We start from the raw sequence: 21790 nt of genomic DNA, 5'->3' as shown, positions 1-21790 counted from the left end.
CCTTGTGCGTCTTTACTGAAGGCTGCCTTGAGGGAATGGACTGTACAGGAAATTATTTCTCGTAACACATAGTGGGACTCCTTAAGGATTTTCTTTTCCTCTTTCTCTCCCTGCAAAATTGTAGCATCTTACCAGCTGCTTATCTCCTACTCTTTTCACAAACGTTCTCTCTTCTCTTCTCCCTCTGTCTCTCCCTCCATTCCTCCCCGTCTTAGTCTATTTTGTGTTGCTATGACAGAATACCACCGACGGGGTAATTTATTAAGAGCAGAGATTTATTTGGCTTGCAGTTCTGGAGGTGGGGAAGTTCAATATCAAGGTGCTAGCATCTGGTGAGGGCCTTCTTGCTGTGTCATCCCATGGCAGAGGTGGAAGGGCAAGAGAGCATGCACGTGAGAGAGAAAGAGAGGGCTGTGGTTGCTCTTATAACAAACCCATTCTAACAGAGCCCTTGTGAACTAATCACCTCCTGAAAGTTTCCACCTGTCAGCACTGTTGCATTGAGGATGAAGTTTCCAACACGTGAACTTTGAACTTTGGGGGCCCTTTTCAATCTATAGCACTTTCTCTCTCTCTCTCTCTCTCTCTCTCTCTCTCTCTCTCTCTCTTGTCTTCTCTTCCTAGATACAGTCTCTATCACGATATACAGATTCTATTTTTTGTCATTGTTGTTGGTCTCCCTTGTCCTAGAGGATGGCTGTCATTGGCATACCATTCAGCTTTCTCTTTTTAATAAGTTGCTTCTTTGCGAAGACCTTTGCCAAGGTCTCAGAAATCAGAACATCGGGTTGTTTTCAGTAAACAGTATATACATGAGCACCAGCAAGCTCAAAAAACGACCTGAGAACCTTTTACTGCTCTTAAAGAATAGAGCAAAAATGTGAGGACTTCACAGCTTGTGCTTTGTGCCAGCTCTGTTGGAGGTATTTTTTTTTCTTAAGTTCCACTGATGAACTATATTCCTGTAGGAGTCTTCTAGAAATTATTGCAATGCTTGATGGTTTGTTCTCATTCACTAACAGGGAATTGTTAAAAAAAAAAAAAATGTCATAAGAGATTTTTTTTTTTTTTTGGAAAGTGAGCCAGGAAAGAAGTGGGCTTCTGAGCCATCCCAGGACAGAGGCCTGGAGCTGTGCTGGATCAGGCCATGCTCCAACCCCTGTCCAGTGCACAGTGAGTGTTGTTGGCAAAGCAATCTAGGTTCCAAGTTGCATACCTAGAATCAAAAGAGACAGACTGCTCAGGAGTTTGATGCCAAGATTTTTCTAGCATTATCTGAAATATTTTGTCAGGTACAATTCTTCAGCTTGTATATGGTTATGCAGTTTTGTAACAATATATGGAAATAGCGTAACACTATATAGGAGTTCTTTAGGTTTGCCTAGCAAAGACAAGGAAAAAAAAACTAATGTCTTGTTACTGAAATTTTTTACTACAAATAGTTAGCATAATGCCAATTATCTATGAGGTCAGCCCTTCAATTGGTCACTTACTAGATGTAACATTGATCTTTTTTAAACTGTAAAGACCATAAAAATCATTCTCTCTGTAAGAGTATTATATCCTGGAACTTCACCCCAGTTGTAGTTTTCCTACAATTCTATTTGCTCAATCTTCCAAAAACATTTTTTGATTTCCAAAGTGGAAGTAACATAGTTCTTGCCCTAGAAATTCTTGGCAGTTGTACCTGACTTGTGTTAAGAATTTGACAAGGGTCAAGAGCATAATTGACTGTAATTTTTAAGTGATGAGGTAATGTATAAATGATTATTTTCATAATAGGACTATTAGCAAAAGAATTTTTACATGTGACAATTTTTGTCTCCAGTATCAGCACAGTTAAATTCCTTTATCTAGAGTGTAAACGAAGTCAGAGCTAATTTGTACTGTGTCTGTATTGATATGGATGGAATGTTATGGCATTTCCCACATCCTTTTAAGCATCTCAAATTATACAGCAATAGTATATCTGCTGTTTTTTAAAGTAATCAACTCAAAGCATCATGTTTCCTTTGAGTCTTAAAAGATTTTTATTCGGTCCTTTGTTCTTACATTCCCTCTTCCCTATCAACAATTGTGCTCTTGAAATCTGATTCATTATGGCTGCTTTCTGAGCTGTCTGGGTTTACTAGTCTGCAGTTTCTCAGACTGCAGCACAGTCAACTTTATTGTGCCACTCATGCGTGGATTTGTACTGCACTGCCCTGTCCTTCATCCATCCAGAAGAGCAGCCTTGTGCTCGTGGAGATCATGTTCCTACATGTTGCAAACGATGCCTTTCAACTATGCTGGAAGCATTTGCCTTGTGTTAGCCCCTGGATGCTGCCCACATGTTTCATTGGTTACATTTGACCTTCCTATAAAAGAATAGTGGCTCTCAACTATGGTTGCACATTGGAATCATCTGGAGAGCTGTATAAAACACTTATGCCTGCATCCTACCCCCACAGATTCTGATGTAATGCATCTTGGGTGTGGACTGAACACTGGGATTTATAAAAGCTTCCTAAGTGATTCCAATCTGCAGTCAAGATTGAGAACCACTGCCTAGGGGTCTCTTCTTCTTCACAGATCTCTTAAGGTCGAGTTTATTTGTTTTCTTTGTAACTCTTAGCTGTTTGAGTAAAAGATTCATAACTATATGTACAAACAGACCTCCAGACAGATAATTGATCAGTATCCAATTTTGTAAAAATCCATTTCTAAAACCTGAACACCTTTCCCCATGTCTTCAGTATTCACCTCTGTGCAGATAACAATAATAATTAACACTTACACGGGGTTTCCTATGCGACAGGCACTGCACAAAGTGCCGTATATGCACACTAACTCATTCAATCCACAAGTGTGGCCTTGATCCCACCCGAACTGCAGCACTGCATTTTCAAGTGCCTGTAGAGCCTATCCACCTGATCAGCTGTCATCTCCAACTCAATGTATGTAAAGCTTTATATTTATATTCAATATGCATAAAGCGTGTCCACCAGCATCATTTTTCATGCTGCTTTCAGCATCAGATTGACCTGGCTCAAATCCCAGACCTACTGTCATGGACATGTGACTTGGACAGGAGACTGCTTCTTCTTTTTCCTTAGTTGCAAAGTGTTGATGATGGCGATAATAATATCCACTTCTTAAACTTGTTATGAAGGTTTCTCAAGATCCCTTATGTTAAGTGCATGGTCCCTAATCTATAGCAGTCACTTAACAAATGATAGCTATTGTTATTGTTTAAAAACTTCCAATAATCATCAGCATGTAACATTCCTCTTCCTTATGTATCTACTCTGTTACTAATTCTTATTTCACGTTGTAAATGTTTCTCTGAGTCACCATCCTCCAGTCTAGTCTTGATTCCCTCAGGCCAAGTTTGCTGCAGAAACTCCTAACTGGGTCTGTACCCTCCCTTCTCCTTTCCTCCTGCCCACCCTTGATCTGCCCAACACACTCTGAAAACACTTTCTTCAATAAAACACCACTTGTATGTTATCCCCTCGCTCAGGAACCTATAATGGCTCCCCACTGTTCACTGCATCATGCCCGAACCCCTCTGCTAGGGTTTTTAAAATTCCTCATAATTTGGCTCCAAACCTTCTGGCTGATTTAATTTCCCACTTACCCCCCCAGGTGACCCCCTTTACTCTAGTTTAGTGGGGTCTCCTCAGACCCCACTACCCCATGCAATGCTTCTTCCAGCTCTTGCTGCCTCCATTTACAAGGTTTGGTTCCAATTACACCTCCTCCCAAAGGTCTTTTCCATTTTGATCTCTCCTTACACTCATTACTTTTCTATAACATTACTACTACTTTTCTATAACTCTGATCTCAAATGCAGATACCTAGGGGGCCAGGCAGCCAATGTCATTGAGTGGCTGTGCCAGAGTGGAGAGCAAGTGCCTTCGACTGAAGGGGTAGCTGCCTGCTGTATGCAAGCCAGTTGTTGCAACATTCCCAAATAATTTTCAAGAGAAAAATCTGGATTTTTTTTTTAACTTGGAATCTCCTAATTTTTAAATCTTGGAAATTTAAAATCTTTATCAAAGATTGTGGGGCAAACACAATAGATCTATAGGGCCGGGTACAGCCCTAGGGCTATTATGTGTTCCCTCTGCTTTATAGTCTGTATACCAACTAGTTTATGACTCAATTGTTCTCCAATTGTTTGATATGTTTTATTTCTGTCTTTCCACCCACAATATCCACTCCAGCAACATCCTTTTATTCATTTTGGGCATCTGTTGCTGAAACTAATGCAGTATTAGCAATGGATAATAACCATTTAATTGATTCATTTGTTAAAGAAATTTTTAATGAATTTGCATGGTATGTAATGAACGAGACTGCACAATTTTTGTATTCTGATTTCTCTCACTGATTTGGGAAATATTTAGTGGAAATTTCCAGTGTCCTTATCATGGCTCTGTGTCCAGTTCACATATTCATCATCAGTTTTGTATCCTGCTCATTGCTTAGTCACCTTTTGACACAAAGCCAGATTTTTCTATGGAATGAGGAATAATCTGTGTTACTTTTACATTTCGTTAATGATACTTGTCATTGAATGACATAGAAAAATGTCTTTAGATAATCTGTAAATATTCACAGTACTTGGCACTTATTAAGAATGCAATAAATATTAGTATCCTTAACTCTTTGTGTAACCAGGAGACATGTGCCTTTTGCAATTAAGTAATTATATGTCTAAAATCATTTTTAGTGATAGGTTATTGTGTGGTGTTTTGGTGAGCAATTTAGAGTGAAGGATAAAAACTCACTGTTCTTGCCTTATGTACCACATACTTTCACATTGTAACTTCCTGTTTAATTGCCATGATATTATTCAACAGCAAGCAAAGATACTCCATCCTGAACAGTTACCATTAGACATGAGTAACTCTGTTGACTCATGTTAATTTGGACTGAAAAGGGAAACATATTTGAGAAACACATGGGCACCATTTTAACTATTCAAACAGCATTTTTATTCTCAACCAAAATGTCATAAAGAAGACATATCCTAAGACCCTGGTTAAGGTTTGTTATTTCCCTCAGCTTGGAGAGGTGACAAATGAGGAAGCCAAAAGTATTGCCTCCTTTACTTGTTAACTGTGGTAGTATTTTTTCATGGCAATGTGATAACATAAGGACAGTGCCCAGATTGGCCTCTTTTTGTGGTTTTCTGTAGGTACTCAGCGTGCCAATGCCCGGGCACCAGCCCCTTACAAGCGGGATTTTGAAGCCAAACTAAGGAACTTTTACAGGAAGTTAGAGACTAAAGGATATGGACAAGGCCCAGGGAAATTAAAGTAAGTCAAAATGATACAACTATATGATTTATAGATGGCAAAAGGATGGGACGTGGTTGGGAATTTAAGAAATTGATTGTGATTTGGGCCAAGTAGTCTTTGTTTTAGTTGACATAATTATTTTGGCTTTTGTAAATTACAGGATCATCTAAAACATAGTTCTGGAATTAAATATGCTTAAGCTTAGCATTTTAAAACAAGCAGTAAAGACATTCCACTTTCCCTGTAAGAAATATAGGCAAAATAAAAAGCTGATTTATTTTTTTCTCTTATCTTTACCTCCTTGTTGGCTTATTGTATACTCGTTAGATACGCAACTACCACAATGTCCTGTATTGCAAGTCACTGTCTTCTAAGCTGACCTAAGTGTTGGAATATCAGCTCTATTTTATTCTGTGAACCAAACTTCACAACAGAATATGTCACAAATGTTGTTTCTGCCTTTCTTTATCCGCCTTCCTTTAAATGAAGAAACAGAAACATCATTATGTTGTTTGGCCCAGAGTTGTTTTCATTCTCTACTCATCCCTCCCTCCTTCCCACCTCCTCCCCTGTCCCATGTCCCCACTAGAGATCCCTATGCCACCTGAGAGAAGACAGAGGAGGAGGGTCTCCACTGAAGCACTACTGTGACTGTGGGTGCCTGAGAGAGGGTCCAGGGACCACCCAGCGACAGCCCCGCAGCTCAGTGCCCTGCATGTGGGAGGCTTGCTCCACTGAACTCCACTTTGATTGCCCTCAGAAATCATCAGCCTGCCCCAGACAGCATATTTTGCTGGGCTTTACTTTTCTCACACTTGACTTCTGAAGGTCTGGATGACCCAGCTTTCATGCGCTCAGCCTCCCCATCATCTCCCTGACCATCACCATCTACATTAAGGGGAAACTGATATCCGTAGAAGGATGACTTTAATTGTCATCATCACAAGTAGATTAGTTGGCCAGAAGCATTATTCATTTGTATCACCCTTAGGGAATCTCAAGACTCACTTAATCTTAAAATTAAATTAAGCACAATTTTAAGCTCCTTTGCTTTGGAGAACACAGAATTTTTTTTCCCCCTGATTCTCACAGCCATCTCTCTGGGCACTTAGAAATTGGATTCCTTGTCTAGGTGCATTCAGCTTAAAACATTACCTCAGGATTGTTCTCCCTCTACTGCATAAAAGAGTGTGTGTGTGTGTGTGTGTGTGTGTGTGTGTGTGTTGTTGTTGTTGTTGTTGTTTTATCATCATTTTCCTTGAGATATAAATTGGTTTGGCCATTCAGAAAGGACTCTGAGCTGTTTTTTACAGGCCATAGGTGGGGTGCTCTATTTACCAATGATTCTCTTATGTAACTTGTGCTAATGCTGTTAAGAGTTAAAGACAAATGTGTACTTTATTGCAGACAGCGACATTAAGTAACTCCACTTCTCGCCCAGTTAATTGTGGTAAATCAAAATTAAATGTCAAGTGCCAAGTTCTAGAAAGATAAGGATTAGGAAATAATCTTATTTTTTAAATTGTCTCTTTACGGACAGGTTAATTATCCGACGAGATCACTTACTAGAAGATGCTTTTAATCAGATTATGGGCTACTCCAGAAAAGACCTGCAGAGAAATAAGCTGTATGTCACCTTCGTTGGGGAGGAAGGGTGAGTAGAACAGAGAAGTGGCTGGTAGCGCACAGGCTGCGGTGCAGGGCGGATGTGTCTCCACGTCACTGTGGTTGCCTAAAACAGGAAATCCTTCTGGCAGGAAATGCTGTTCTCATACACTTAAACCTCTTGGCTTTTCTTTTTTAAGGGTTCCCCTGGTTTTTAAATCATTTTGAGATAGAAATTCTTTGGTAAAAACTTGAAACTATAGATCATTTTTGAGAGCAGAAGCCTGCTTCTGTTTCTTCTGTCTGCATCTTTCTTTCTTTTAAAGGGAAAAAGTGGAGCTTTGAAGGGGAAAATGACATGAAATTGCATTTGAACATCTATGATCTTGATTTCCTTCCTAAAGTGCAAAGTAGAACGTGCTTCATCTGTTAAATAAGTTCGGTTTCAGAAACACGAATTAGAACACCGCTGTTCTACCAGGAAGCATCCGCAGCAGTAACTCCTGGGCCTTGGTTCTTAGTTCTCCGCCCTCGGTTTTTCTCTTCCCTTGGGGAGGGCAGCACACCTACGAATATAACTACCTACCACAAACAAACTTCCGTGCGTGTGCTTGTGGAGATAAGAGTTAGGAAATGAAGGGCGAAGACTCCTACACAGTGTCTGTTGCACCCAGACATAACAGTTGTTATGACATTATATGTCACCTTAGAAGATGACAGCTCTCATCCCTCCCAGACCCCTTCCTCTTTCCTCATTTCAGGTCTGGGTTGAAGTCTCAGCACCTTCTGTTTAACCAAGCAGCCACTAGAAGGAATTTAAAAAATACCATAGAATTGTCTGAAGTCTGGCTGTGTTCTCCTTGGCTCTGTTGATTTGGGTCATTGTAAGCCACTGCTCCCAGTCATGTCCAGGAATAAAGCATATTAGATTATGAAATCATAGAAATAATATCCAACGAAGTCAACCTTTCAGTATATAGTTGAGGAAATGGAGACCACAAAGTATAAAATAAATTGACTGTGTTAATGGATCAGGAAATAGAAAATCAGGCCTTTTGTCTTTCCTTCGGTGCCCTTGGACCAGCACTGGGACATAAGCAAAACTCCTGAACTCTAGTCTATCTGAATCTTTCCCCACCTCCAGACCTTTTTATCATTCCAGCTAATGATTAACTGCTGCTTTTGTCATCTATACTGTTGTATAGCCTCCCAGCTATGACTAGATTAAAGTAAGATATTATACAGGAACACACTACAACATGACAAAGTTTGGGCAGAAGGTTGCCTGAGACTTGAGCCTTTCCTTGCTGATGTGCATAAATGTACTTCTGGCTTGTTAGATGGCTTAAAGATGCAGGTGCATAACTGAAATGAAGGCAAATGTTCTTAGCTGAATCACAGGTATGCATGGGATTCCAAGTATTTCCTTACGTAACCAGTCTGGTATGGATGAGAATACTTTTCTTCCCCCAGAACTCCAGCTGCCTTCCTTCATTGCTTGACCACAGTTTGTTGAGATCTTAGAGATTCAGGGAAGAGTCTTTGGAAGTACCCATATTTATTTAAGTTTGATTATATATATGCTTATCATGCTTGATCATCTTAAAGTGGCCTCCCCATGATCTGGACTGATGATATCAGTTCCTAGGAGGAGACCCAGGCTGAGTGGGGCTTGATACCTCTGTATTTGATTGGCACAGATGTCCAAATGCTTCCTGCCTCCATCACCTATCTCCTTCCTGTGACCCCAGAGGGGAAACAAGGGACAGGATGCTTTGAGGTATGACTTTAGTTATCAGGGACAATCTCTTCATCTGTTCCCCCCTGCATATGACTTATTGAACGTGGATTTCTGGACTCATGGCTTTATCATATCAATATCATATACATAGATTATTAGATATAGACTTTATTTTGCTATTGAGGCACTGAGAATATATACACTATTTTGAAAGATTCAAATAGTACTTTTGTTGAAAAAAATAGAAACTTCAAAACAATGTAAAATGAAGGGTTCTTTTAGCCTTTGCCACCTTCTCAAACACATTGACTATTATATTACAGTAAGAAAATCATAATATTTCTTTCTGGATTGTAATAAATACTCATAGTGAAAAGCTACCCAATATTTTCCATTGTATTATTAAAAATGGAGATGAGAACTTTCTGTTACTTTCCCTTCACCAATTTTAATGTCCTCAAAATGTATCATTTTGTAAGTTCTTCATGTCTAGGTCTAGTAATAGGCATTTAAAAACATGTGGTGCCCAGATCTAAGGGTACTTCAAAAAGTTCATGGAAAGATTTGTATTATCTTTCAATTCTATTTTTCCATAAACTTTTTGAAGTACCCTCATATCATTGTTCACTAAAAAAGAACTAGTGTTTCTTGAAGAAATGGCTGGCTTTAGGACTGGGACAGGAAATATGCAAGATGGAGTCTGAAGTATCTTGTAATTCCAGAAAGTAAAGAAGTGCTCAAAAGCCCACAATGATGGGGGTATGTCAAAGGGACACAGGAGCCAACTGAAAGAATTCCTGGTGGCTAAAGCTGGAATAATTTGAGCAACAAAATTTACGAAGTAGTATTGTATTATAACCAAAGTATAAAATAAATATATACAGTGACATAAATATATGATTTAATAAATAAAAAAAGGAGAATGGATAAATAAAGAAATGGGGAAGAATAGAAAAATGTCCTGTGGAAAATATTTCCAAATTATTCATCAATTAACTCCCTACTCCTTAGGTATGGATTCTGCTTAGCGACTTTCTTCCAAACAGCACAGTATGGAAAAGGGAGGAAAGATGAACTAGAGGTCTTCAAAAATTTATGGAAAGATTTATATTACCTTTTAATTCAGTTTTTCCTTGAACTTTTTGAAGTACCCTCATAAGTTTATAGTGGAGAAACTTGACAAACACCATCTCGGTCAGGCAATCAAGGATAACATCAGTAGTCATAAGTCATGTTGACAGTATGTACCTTGACATGATGTGATGAGAATGGCACTTTACCTCTGTTGCCCTCCTCCCAAAAACTCATAACCCCAGTCCAACCATGACCAAAACATCAGACTAATCCCAACTGAGGGTCATTGTGCAAAATACCTTACCAGTACTTTTAAAGCTATCAAGGTCATCAAAAAAACAGCGGAGTCTGAGAAACTGTCACAGCCAAGAGGAGACATGACAATTAAATGTAATGTGATTTCCTGGATGGGATGATGGAACAGAAAAGGGACCTTAGGTAAAAACTAAGGAAATCTGGATAAAGTATGGATTTTAGTTAATAATAATGTATAAATGTTGGTTCCTTAATTAGAACAAATGTACCATACTAATGTAAGATGTTAATAAAAGGGAAACTGGATGTGGGGTATACAAGAACTCTCTGTACTATATTTGCAACTTTTCTGTAAGTCAAAAACTGTCCTAAAATAAAAGGTTTGTTAAAAGAAAACATATGGTCAGGATTTGGGGAGATTTAGGAAATGTTTCCCTGAATGATTTTTCTTATATCTCGGTTGTCTAATAAGTGACTGCCACCAAGGTAATTTTTGGTATGTGTGTACTTCTGTCTGCACTTGAGATCAGTACAGTAATAAGTACACAGAGTGAATTCTGTAGACAGTCCAAATTAGTAGGTGTATTGGTATAGACAGAGTATTGTTTTGTGTTGCTCATGTCAACTTTATGTTATCTATGAGAGAATAATACTTTGCAATGCTTATTGATGCCACCTTGATGATTATATTTTCTACCTGTCACAATAAGGGTCTTCATATATAGTAGATTAGCCAAAGCATAAAGAAAAAAGGGGATTTATTTTTAAGAATGATGCACCTGCCTGCCCTCTGAAAAGGTGTTAAGTAGAAGATTCAGAGAGCAACTTCAGCTCCGCTTTAAGCTGTTTCTTTGCATAGATTGTTTCTGAAATAGAAGACTGGACTCACCATAAATGATGGGAAAATTTATAGTCAGGAATTTACAGGATGGCTACAAATTCCATGCCTGGTAGAATTAATCCCAGAATATCAGAAATGCCTATATTCAATTAAAAAATAGAAATATAAGCCTAGAGCCTATTAATGCAAATACATTAGTTAATAATCACTATTATTTTTCACTAAAATAATACTTTTTGTTATGTTTAGCTTTTTACAAAAAGCAGGAAATTTCTAAGCACTTTTTTGTGATTAGGGATTTAATTTGGTTAGAGTTGGGGATTTTGTTCTAGTCATTAAAATTTCTACCCAACATAATTTCGGTATCTGCCCTTGCAAAGTTAGGGGAAGGGGAGGACAGCAGTTGCTGAGTGGCTGGAAACTGAATCATCTTCACCTAATGTGGTGGGAAATGACATGCAGTGGTTGCCTAGTTCTGTTGGGCTGCAGTCTGCCTAGAAGTTGCTTCTCTAGGAAGGGAGCCAGTGAAATACTATATATTTTTCAGTGTGGTGTTTTGTTTTGTTTTGGTTAGTTGTTTTTAATTAAAAGTCCTAGCAACTAAAGCTTATGTGATATCAGAAGTTAGCTAGACAGACCATTGTGTTCTAAGGCATCCCGGGCCATAAACTTCTTAGTACTCCAAACAGTGAAGAAATAATGGCCTGGATAAAGAGAGGATGTTTACACTGTGATTGCTCCTCCTTTTTTCCCTCCATCGCCAACCTTGTAAAAGGCACCTTTCTTTAAGAAAGAATGAGTTCATTATGTGTTAGGTGCCGTCAGCATGCCATCAACCACCTGTCTTGCAAAGCCACATTTACTCTAGGGAGATGTGTGCAACCAGTTTTAGTTAGGAGGTTTAAGAACTTTCTGTAATATCTTTCAAGTTGAGCTCTTTCAGTAATCTCTCTCCTGAGATGGGCAAATGAAGACAATGAAGGAGGATGGGATCTGAAACTGTTTTATTCCATCTCTGCTTATAAAATAACTAGCAGTTCTTACATATGATTAGTCAGATCCTCATGAGAAGTTGTTTGGGGTCCTGAGTTTGATCGTTAATTCCTCAGAAATCTGTAAGGCTTCATGTTAAACTTTATGGTGCTGCTTGTTTTCTTCCAAAAAGAGACGTTTGTAGCATAACCTAAATCACCCAAACCTTGCTAAAAAAGGGTGCTTCTGTGATCTAGGCTTTGGCTTGGTATCACCAGGGAAAACTTTGTTTATCTTATCAAAATTCCTTACTCACCTACCAGGCTTTCTTAAGCAGCTCAGGAACTAATGCCTTGCTGCTATAAATATCTGAAGGTGAATCAGAGGGTGGCATAGGCCGTATGTGCCTGAACCGACTTGTAGGAAATGATGGTGTGACTTCCCAAGGCCATCGTCTTCATTGACGAAGTTGAAGTACTTCGTTTTTAATAATTCTTAGTTGAAAATAAAGAATAGGAGAAATAAAATTCATTATTTTAACAAATATTGGGTGCCACCAGCAGCTCGGGTGGTGTGCCAGCCCAACAACGTGATGATGTTTAAAATGCTTTATCAGCACTTGGGGCTGAAAACTACATGACCACCCAGAGACATCTGTGCTTATTTAGAAATGCCCTCAGATGCAGCTGTTGTGTGGCTACACACTCGCTGTCCAGAGTTTCTGTATTTCCGTGCCAAGCCTTTAGCTGTGGAACCAACCTAACTGGCAAAACAGGAATGTAACAAATGATCCCTATGATATGACTCATATTAACTATTTATATGGAAGAGGTTGCTAAGACTTTACAGGAAGCTCATGCACCATGTACTCTGCTGTGACATGTTTTATTGTATTAGCTAGACTTGCATATAAATTGTAACCTACAACTTGTTCTCAGATATGCAGTTCTAAGTTTTGGATTATAATCAAGTCAAAATTTAAAGACTGTCTCAGTTTTAGAGTGACTCCATCAGTGCTTCTAGAGTTAAACAACAACAACAAAAAAAGCCAGTAAAAACCTGAGCAGTTGAAGATACATTTCCTCCTAGAGGAACTATTAGCTTTGTTCTCTCGGGAGAAAAAAAAAGTTTTACTTTTCAGTTTAACTCCTCGGAGAACACTCATCTAATCTTCAGCTAGATTCAGCAATTATCATAATAAAGGAATCAAACTGATCAGTGAGGTCCATCTTTGTTGTTTTAACAAACTTTACCATATTAGGAGATATTCACTGAACTTTCTAAGCATAATTCACTTGTGTGATTTCTGACAGTGTTTTCAAATTGAGTTGTCTTTTAGGGATTGGCATAACCTGTTCACGTCAATGAATCAATATACCACCTGAAGGCAAAGTTGAGCAAATTTATTCACCCTGCTAGATGCCAAGTAACAATGTAAATAATGTTGATTTTCTATAGAGAGTATCACAGAGCAGCACGCATTGATTCAACAATCTATGTTGAGCCCCTGCTGTGTATCAGACATGGTCCCTGCCCTCAGTGCAGTTAGTCTAGTCTGTGTACAGGGGAGACAGACACATAAACAGATCATTATAATGCGGTCTAGTAAGTGCAGTATTATTGAAACACTCATATTTAAAGCTCAAAGAAAACCTGCTATTTCTAACTGAATGCCACAGGTTAATATTAAGCAGGTGAAAACTCATCTTCTTATACCAATTGTCTCTTTGTAAGAAAACTGACTCATGCCGTATTTGCCTCATGTTTCAGCCGTCTGTGACCTTTGTCCATCGTGTGCCCCAGTTGTGTCTGAAAGCCTCAGCAGGGTAGTGACCAGGGTGGACCGGTGCTCACTCAGTGTCTCACATGTAGTAGTTGTGACCACTGCTTGAGGCTGCATACACCCTTGGACATTGTAGCCATTTCATATTACCTTGAAGGGATCCTCGCTAAAGAAGAGGATTTATAGTAATAAAGTAGCATTTTCCTTCTACTTACTTTCTTCTCTAACAGGGGTTGGTAAAATTTTTCTGTCAATGGCCAGATAGTAAATATTTCATGCTGTGCTGGCCACACATTCTCTGCGGCACCTATTCAACTCTGAATTGTAGCAGGAAACAGCCACAGACAATACATAAACTGGCAAAGCTGTGTCTCAATAAAACTTTGCTTACAAAACCAGAGGGAGAGGCAGATCTGGCCCACAGGCTATAGTTTACTGACCCCTGCTCTGTAAGCAGTATTTTTTTAGTCTTGATGAACATATAAAATGTACTGAAGGATAGGCTGTAAGGAGTAACAAGCGTTAAACTTGGGGTCAGGACCCTTGCTTCAAGGCCTCCGGGCCTGCTTTCTCCACTACAGTTTTCATCCGATGCAAGTCAGTGACTTTCTTCAGCCACAGTGTTGTCTATAAAATGAGGGGACTGGACAAAATGACTTCTAAGATGCCTTTGACCACTGGCTTTCTGCTTTTGGAAAGACACATTCTCACAAAGTGAAATTTAGTAGGGAAGATTATAAAGTTTAGTATTTAGGATTTAAAAAGATACAGCCACAGGATATGCAGACAGGATGGGGGAGACCTGGGCTAAAGCAGCATAGATGAAAGGTTTGGGGTTTTAACTGATGACTAGCCCATTATGAGTCAGCAAAATCAAGTGGCTGCCCCAAAAAGCAGGGTACTTTTAACCTGCATTAGTGGAGAAAAAGTGTCCAGAACTTTCTAAGCTCTTTTCTAATCTGCATGCTGACAAGACCACACCTTGAGAGTTGTAATCACTCTAAGATGCCTCCAGAGCAGCAAGGGAATTCCCAGCCCTGTCTTGAGAGGAGGTTGAAGGAAGTGGACATGCTCAGGAGTCGGGAAGGGCAGGAGGGGGCAGAGACCAATGATGTGGAAACTGCTAAACTTAGAGATCCTATAGAACATGACTTTTCAAAAAGTTTTCTATCTTTAGGATCTAGATTAGTACCCAAAACATAATGGGCACTCCAATATTTGTTGAAAAAAAGCCTCTGGGTATGTGAAGTAGAAGTAGTATTCTACTTGCTCCTGGTGGCCTCAGCGGCCAGAACTAGGTCATTGGAGGAAGCCACAGGAGGCTGCCTTGGTCACAGCACTAGGAGGGTTAGTCCCTGCATCCCTGAGCCTGAGAGGCAGCCAGAGCACTGCTTCGGGAGTCCTTGGGCTAAGCGGAGGATAGTCCCACCGATCCTGGGGGCAACATCAGCCACATTATACTCAGCTGCCCCAGACAGCAGGTCCATCATGTCACCTTAAGGCCTCCTTGGCCCTGAGAGTCTGCTATATTTGCATTTTTTTTTCCACACATAGGTTTCCTGTCAGTGCAGTGTAGGGATGAGTATACTGATATACCACTGGTGGTGTGTGAAATGGTTTTAGCTACCATTTTAAAAATAAAAGAATGACATCTTTTATTTTACTAATTATGTATTTCTTTGAGTGTGTATGAGAGAAAAAGCAGAGCTAGCACATCAAAAATTCACAAATACTGTGTAAGACAAAGTTACATTGAAAAAGCAAATACATTTAAAGTTGGCTTGAATGAAAAATATTAAATAATGGTAAATATACATTCAGGTATGGCAAAAATTGGGAAAGTGGCATGTGAATAATTTAAATGTCCTATAAATTCTATTAAACTCTCCAATAAGACATAAAAGCCATTTTTATTTTTTAAAATTAATATCCCAACTACCTCTTCTGCCAATAATAAGATCCTCCATCACACTCCCATCACTGGACAAGACTCAGATGTTTTTTTTTTATTATTATTAAAAAAATGCAGTAATGCCCAAAGAGGGAGAAAAAAAAGCCTTCCCCGATTCTGCCTACCACCCCAACTTCTCAGTAGCTTTTATTCCTCCTTCCACATTCCTCCCTGTCTTTGAACCCATGTGTATACTTTTTATCGTAGAGTAAGGGTAAATGTACTTTATACTTTTCATTTTAAGTTCAGCATAGCAGATTTCTCTGTTGCAAACTCCTCTTTACTGCATTGCTTTCACCTTTGTTAGCCACTTGTCATTCCTCAAACCTAACACAATCTTTTCGTATACTTCACTTTGACCTTGTTGTCTTTATAAGTGGAATTTATACTGTAGTTCAGTGCTGGAGTTCCAGCCTCTTCTCCAAATACCTTCCTTAGGAAGCTTTAGCCAACCTCATTTTTCTTGTATATAATTTTTCTTGGTGATTTACAATTTCAAGTTTTCACTTATACACCCTATCATTCCATTTCTTGACTCTGAGCTCCTGAGGGGACCTTATGTCTGTAATATCCTCTCTCCAATTTACAGAAATCTCTTTCTTCCCCCATTTAAAAGTGTTTCAGAAATCTAGAAGGCTCCATGTCCCATGAGTGTGTGTAGTTGATTCCCTCTGGTTTTACCCTGTTTAAACAAAGCATTCCCATTGTACTCTCTTCCCCCATAACCTTGCTGCAGACATTTAAAAGATGTATGTTTTTACATATACTTATACAATCAAACGATTAGTATATTGCCTATTTCACATTATCTGATGTGTAGCTTAGTTTTGGATATTCTCTGGATAAATGTTCATTTCACTATTCTGGGTCAAGACATGATGAGGTCAGGAATTATGATCATTCCATTGTTTTGGACAGGCCTGGTATGTGGACAATCAGACTTGTAATGAGCATTCCGTAGAAAGTTGAGCTCTGGAGAAAATGTGCCTAATATCTAGGGAGAAAAAACCACTTATTATTGTTTTTGTGGATTTCTTTTTACAGGCTGGATTACAGTGGACCTTCCAGAGAGTTTTTCTTCCTGGTATCCAGAGAACTCTTTAACCCGTATTATGGCTTATTTGAGTATTCAGCCAATGACACGTACACAGTACAAATAAGTCCCATGTCTGCTTTTGTAGACAATCACCACGAATGGTAAGTATTTTTTTCCCTAATACTTTACTTCAGTTGATTTTCTATGATATTCGTTGATTTTAGTTTGTTTCTTAGTTGGTTTTTTGGTTTTTTTCTAAATAGGAACCCACATTTCTTTCAACATTTTTTACTTGGGCAAAATTATATTATCAGTTAAATATCTTATTTGACTCTTGTTTTTGTTGTCAAATTTAAACATACTCCAAGCTAGAATAGATTATGTTTTAAAAGATAATTTAAGTGAGTTGGGTAGAATTCAAAAGGTTTTTCCCATTAAAAGAAAGTTACAGACGGTGTTAGATTCCCAACGAGATCCCTAAATCCCTCTCTGCACCTTTGGGCGTGTATGAGCTCTGAGCGGGGTGGTAACAAGGAGGGGAAGGGCCTGACCCAGAGGTCAGGCAGCTTCTGGAGCAGCCCTTGGGGGTGGCTAGCATTGGCGGAGGAGGGGACGGAGCAGCTGGAACTGTGGCCCAGGCGATGACGGTGTCTAGTGGGCAGTGGGGTGGGTGGGTGACCTGGAGGAACTGATGGTAGAAAAGCAGGAGTGGGGAGTCACAAGAGCAGCTTGTCACTGTATTAGCCATTTGAGATTGGTAGCAAGGGATTGCCTTTCATAATTTCTCACACAAAATCATCGAGGAAAACTGATATGGATTCCCATCTGGAGATTATTATTCTGAAAATCCCAAATTGCACTCTTTCCACATGTCCTTACATATTTTTAAATCCCTGAATTTATTGACTTTAAATATGTGTATAAAACCCTTATTTTCTTATTCCTGTTCATTTTCACTGACAGTAACAGAGGAGAGAATATGAGTAGGACGCATGGAAAAAAGCTTCTTTGAGTCATGAGGTTAATATAGTGGGTGGAGGAACATTCACTTTTAGGACTTATTCTTCTGGTTAACTTCCGTTTGGCTACAACTTGGAGTCCTCCTAACTGTGACTATTACAGTGGTGATAACATAAGTGGAAATAAAGAGAAACAAAGCTGCTGGACATTAATCTTAAAACGGCTGCCTGATATTAAAATGAGAAACTGATGGTATGAATCTCAGTATCTCAGTGTAGATTTATACTTTGGAATGCATCAGACTTTCAAAGAGCCAGAAACTTGAATACTTTTGAAAGAGAAAATAAGTGTACATCTCAGGCAGCAAATCCAGTCATAACAAATATATTTAATAAAGTTTCCAAAGTGATTCAAAATAGAATTGAGCCTTAAAATTTTAGAGAACAGATTGTCCCACGAGGAAACTCCCCCAAATGTCCTTATGCATAATTCTTGAATGATGACAGTTATCATCAGGAGTGGAGTTTGGGACAGAATTGGGATAGGAACTTTCCCAGTCTGAGACTGGGCTTTTCCTCAAAGGGGAATTGCTACTGAGTTTGTATTAGAGAAATCCTGCTAATACTCATGCATGCAAAGTCGAAGGGACAGCATTTTCCCCACCACTACTTGTCAACATCTGTTAGAAGTGGTTTGGGGAAATACACTGAATCGCTAATGGGGGATTTATGTTGGTATTGTGGGGTGCTACATGGTAGACATTATTGACACGGGGTAAGGGTGGAGCAGTATCTCTACATATGAGAGTGAAACAGATTTCTTCAATAAGTAAATATGAATTATTGGCTTAATGAAAACACAGCCCATAGCACATGCATACTCTCATGAACCTAGTAGCCAATTAATCTTGGACAAACTTAGATGGTTAAAGCTGGAAGGTATTCCAGAGAGCAAATAGAACCATTTAGAAACTGCTCCATGACATGTAAGCCACTCATGTTTTTTCCTTCGCAGGTTCCGGTTCAGTGGTAGGATCCTTGGTCTTGCCCTAATACACCAGTATTTGTTGGACGCCTTCTTCACACGGCCCTTTTATAAGGCTCTTCTCAGAATGTAAGAGTAAAATTATTGCTTGTGTAATTAGCATGTAAAAATGCAGTATTTATTGAAAAGAGTTTTCTGTCAAAGTCATCTGTTCACTATCTCAAATCTGTTGTTATTAAACTTAGCAGTGGTCTAGATTTCTGAAACTAATATAATTTCAAATACTGTGTTTTTCTTGCTTCTGACACTTTATTCCTGTCTAGCTCCCAAAGTCTTAGTTCTGCTCTACTACGAATAGTTCATTCTCATTTATTGCAACACATGTTTCTTCAAAACAATCGTACTTCAAACACAGCACTGGAATTCCTGTGGTGTTAATGTTAATGCTGATTATTAATAGAATAGTTGTGGGTTGGTCTTGGTGACTCACAGTCCCCTATTCTTTATAAGATGCATTTTATATTTTGCTTTATGCAAACTGTCAACTGCTTCCTCTTGGTTCAGATTTTCATTATTCCTTGTTTTGTTTTTGTTTTATTTTGTGTTTGTTTATTAGGGGCAGACATTACCATGCTTTTCTTGAGATCTCCCTATAAACACAAAATAGGAATTTAGGATGGCAGATGAAAATTCAACATTCACAGAACTTATTCTTCATTGTTATCACAATGAAAGATTGCAATTATTGTAAAATGTAGAGCAAACCCTTTCTGTCTGTAATCAGTAGTCCTTACCAAGGCTGGAGAGGAGAAGGCAACGGTCTGGGGGGTAGTAGCTCCATCCTGCAATGAGAAAGAACTGAATCATTGCTTGCTTCTGCCCAGCTCATTCCCTAACCGAGACCACACACCTGCTTTCTGTAAGATGGAAGGCTAGACTTCAAATGAAAGCAAACGAAACGTTTCCTGTGGGCCCTTAGCTGGGTCAGCCAGAAGATGTTCGCCTCCCTCACTTCCGGTGTCCTCACGGGTAGCTCTGGGCAACCACAGCCATTTTCTGCCTTTCTGGTTCTCTGTGGCCCACTTGGCATCCTCCCACTTCATGGCCTTGTCTCTTATCTTCTCGTTTGAGCTTCCTGACAGAGCAGTCTGTTCCAACTGTTTACACCTACCTCAAACTCACGCCCTCAACATGCTTTAGCTTCTTTCCCACCTGAAATCTATGGAGGCTTTTCAGTCCTTACCATATTGGCTCATTCTGCTGCTTTGGCACTGTAGACCCTCATTTCTTCCTGACCCACCCCCATTTCCTCTCCAGACCTTCCTCCACTGACGTCCACACCACTGTACCCTCCTGCTTCCCTTTTAACGTTTCCATCTCCTTTGTGGGCCTCTCCTCTGACTTGCCCTTAAACCTCCACGTTCCTGAAGCTTCCACATGGTCCTGGCTTTCTTGTGCCCTCCTGGGGAGATCGCTGCACCTGCCTCACCTCCTGCTGACTGCCACATCTGTTCCCTCAGTCTTCATCTCTCGAATTGTAGGCTTCACACGCTCAACAGTCCACTGAAGAGCTCCACTTGGGTGTCTCACAGGGACCTTGAATGGTTAAAACCTTCAACATGGGCAAAACTAAACTTGACAATTTCCCTTGATCCAGAAATGTACCTTCTCCCATGTGCCCAGTTGCAGTTAATGGTGCAAATATTCTCAGGGCATTCTGGTCAGAAATTGGAAGTCACCTTTATACTGTATGGCAAATACAGTCGTCCCCTTTTATCCACAGTTTTGTTTTCCATCGTTTCAGTTCCCTGCAGTACAGTGCAATAAGATGTTTTGTGTGAGTGTTGAGAAAGAGACCACATTCACATAAATTCTATTACAGTATATTGCTGTAATTGTTCTAATTTATTAGTAGTAGTTGTTAATCTCTTTCTGTTCCTAATTTATAAATTAAACATTATCATAGATATGCATGTATAGGAAAAGACATGGGATACTTGTATGTAGGGTTTGATACTGTCCACACTTTCAGGCATCCACTGGGGGTCTTGCAGCATAGCCCAAGGATAAGGGGGGACTCCTGTACATAGAACGTGTTCTACTCTTCCCCACCTGATCCCATTCCTGTGGTGGTGGTAACAAATCATTTGAGCTACTTTTTCCACTGAGTTCATTGTGGCCTCAGAAATATTTTCAACTTATAGCACTCAAGACTGGCAACTAATCAGAGTTGACTTGTGACGAGTTCATTTGTCATCCTTATTTTAGATATTCTTCTTTATACTCCCCAATAAAACTATTTATTAATTTCTACATGTTTGTCTCCTAAGTAATTCTCACATTCATCTTTCCTTTTCTACCCTTGATAGTGCTTCCCTACTTAGAACACTAATCTTATTTTGGCCAGAGTACTGTAGCGGTCTTCATCCTCTAATGATAACCACCACCCCTACCCCATTTTAAATAATCCTCTACACTGCAAGTTCCAGAGGAACTATTATAACTCACATCTCACATCTGATAATGTCATTCCCGATCCTAAAATCTTTCCATAATTTTGAATCACCAAGTTCCTTAGAGTAACCCTAAAGGCCTGCTCCCAGCTACCTTTCTAACCTCATTCTCTGGACATTCTTTCTGTCTTGTGTTTAACTCTCTTGTACTGCTGATGTGCTTGAAGTCTTCTGCACACTCCAGGCCTTTGTGTTTTGTTCATGTTATTCCCTCCTTTTCCTTTCTCTCTTTTTCCCCTTCTCATCATTTATTTATTCTCTTTTACCCCTCTAGCTTTTAAATATCCTGCAAGATTTAATGTAGGCATCGTCTACTCTAAAAAGCTTTTCCTAAATCTCCAAGTCAAAGCAAATGTTCTTCATCTTTGCTTGGACCCTTGTACTTAACTTATCTTTTTTTTAATTGAAGTATAACATACATTAAAAAAAAGTGCATGAATTTTAAGAGGTACCTACCCTATGTTATCACTTATCACCTTATATTAAATCTGTTTGTGTGCCTGTCTCCCCAACTAGGCCATTAGCTCCTGAGAGCAGCACCTGTTCATCATGCAGCTATTCAGATGTCCGACGTATTCTTGATGCGTAATAAACATTTGATGAACCAAACAAAATGACCATTGAAATTGGGAAGAAGGGAGGGAAATTTCAAAACAACTGTAGCAAATCAATTACTATCACCTATGACAGGGCTGTATAATAGTAACTTCATCTCATGTAGATCCTCTCTCTGCAATGAAAAAAAGTGGGGGGGGCACTGAATATAGAAAGCCATTATAATTGTAGA

The 21790-nt window shown here is 39.3% G+C and overlaps 1 protein-coding gene across 2 annotated transcripts in view; it reads left to right on the top strand.

Moving 5' to 3' along the window:
* The window catches only part of HECW2 (HECT, C2 and WW domain containing E3 ubiquitin protein ligase 2), a 221972-nt gene that overhangs the window by 177643 nt on the left and 22539 nt on the right, over positions 1-21790 (top strand). For both annotated transcript variants that reach the window (XM_063092361.1, XM_063092369.1), the window contains exons 19-22: positions 5186-5306; positions 6829-6942; positions 16555-16707; positions 18521-18619. In XM_063092361.1, the coding sequence (XP_062948431.1) occupies positions 5186-5306; positions 6829-6942; positions 16555-16707; positions 18521-18619 (487 nt within the window). The remainder of the gene's footprint in view (positions 1-5185; positions 5307-6828; positions 6943-16554; positions 16708-18520; positions 18620-21790) is intronic.

This window comes from Cynocephalus volans, chromosome 1 (assembly GCF_027409185.1).
Source record: "Cynocephalus volans isolate mCynVol1 chromosome 1, mCynVol1.pri, whole genome shotgun sequence".
Classification (NCBI taxonomy): Eukaryota; Metazoa; Chordata; class Mammalia; order Dermoptera; family Cynocephalidae; genus Cynocephalus; species Cynocephalus volans.
The sequence above is the reverse complement of the archived record's forward strand: the minus strand, read 5'-3'. Positions and strand labels throughout refer to the sequence as shown.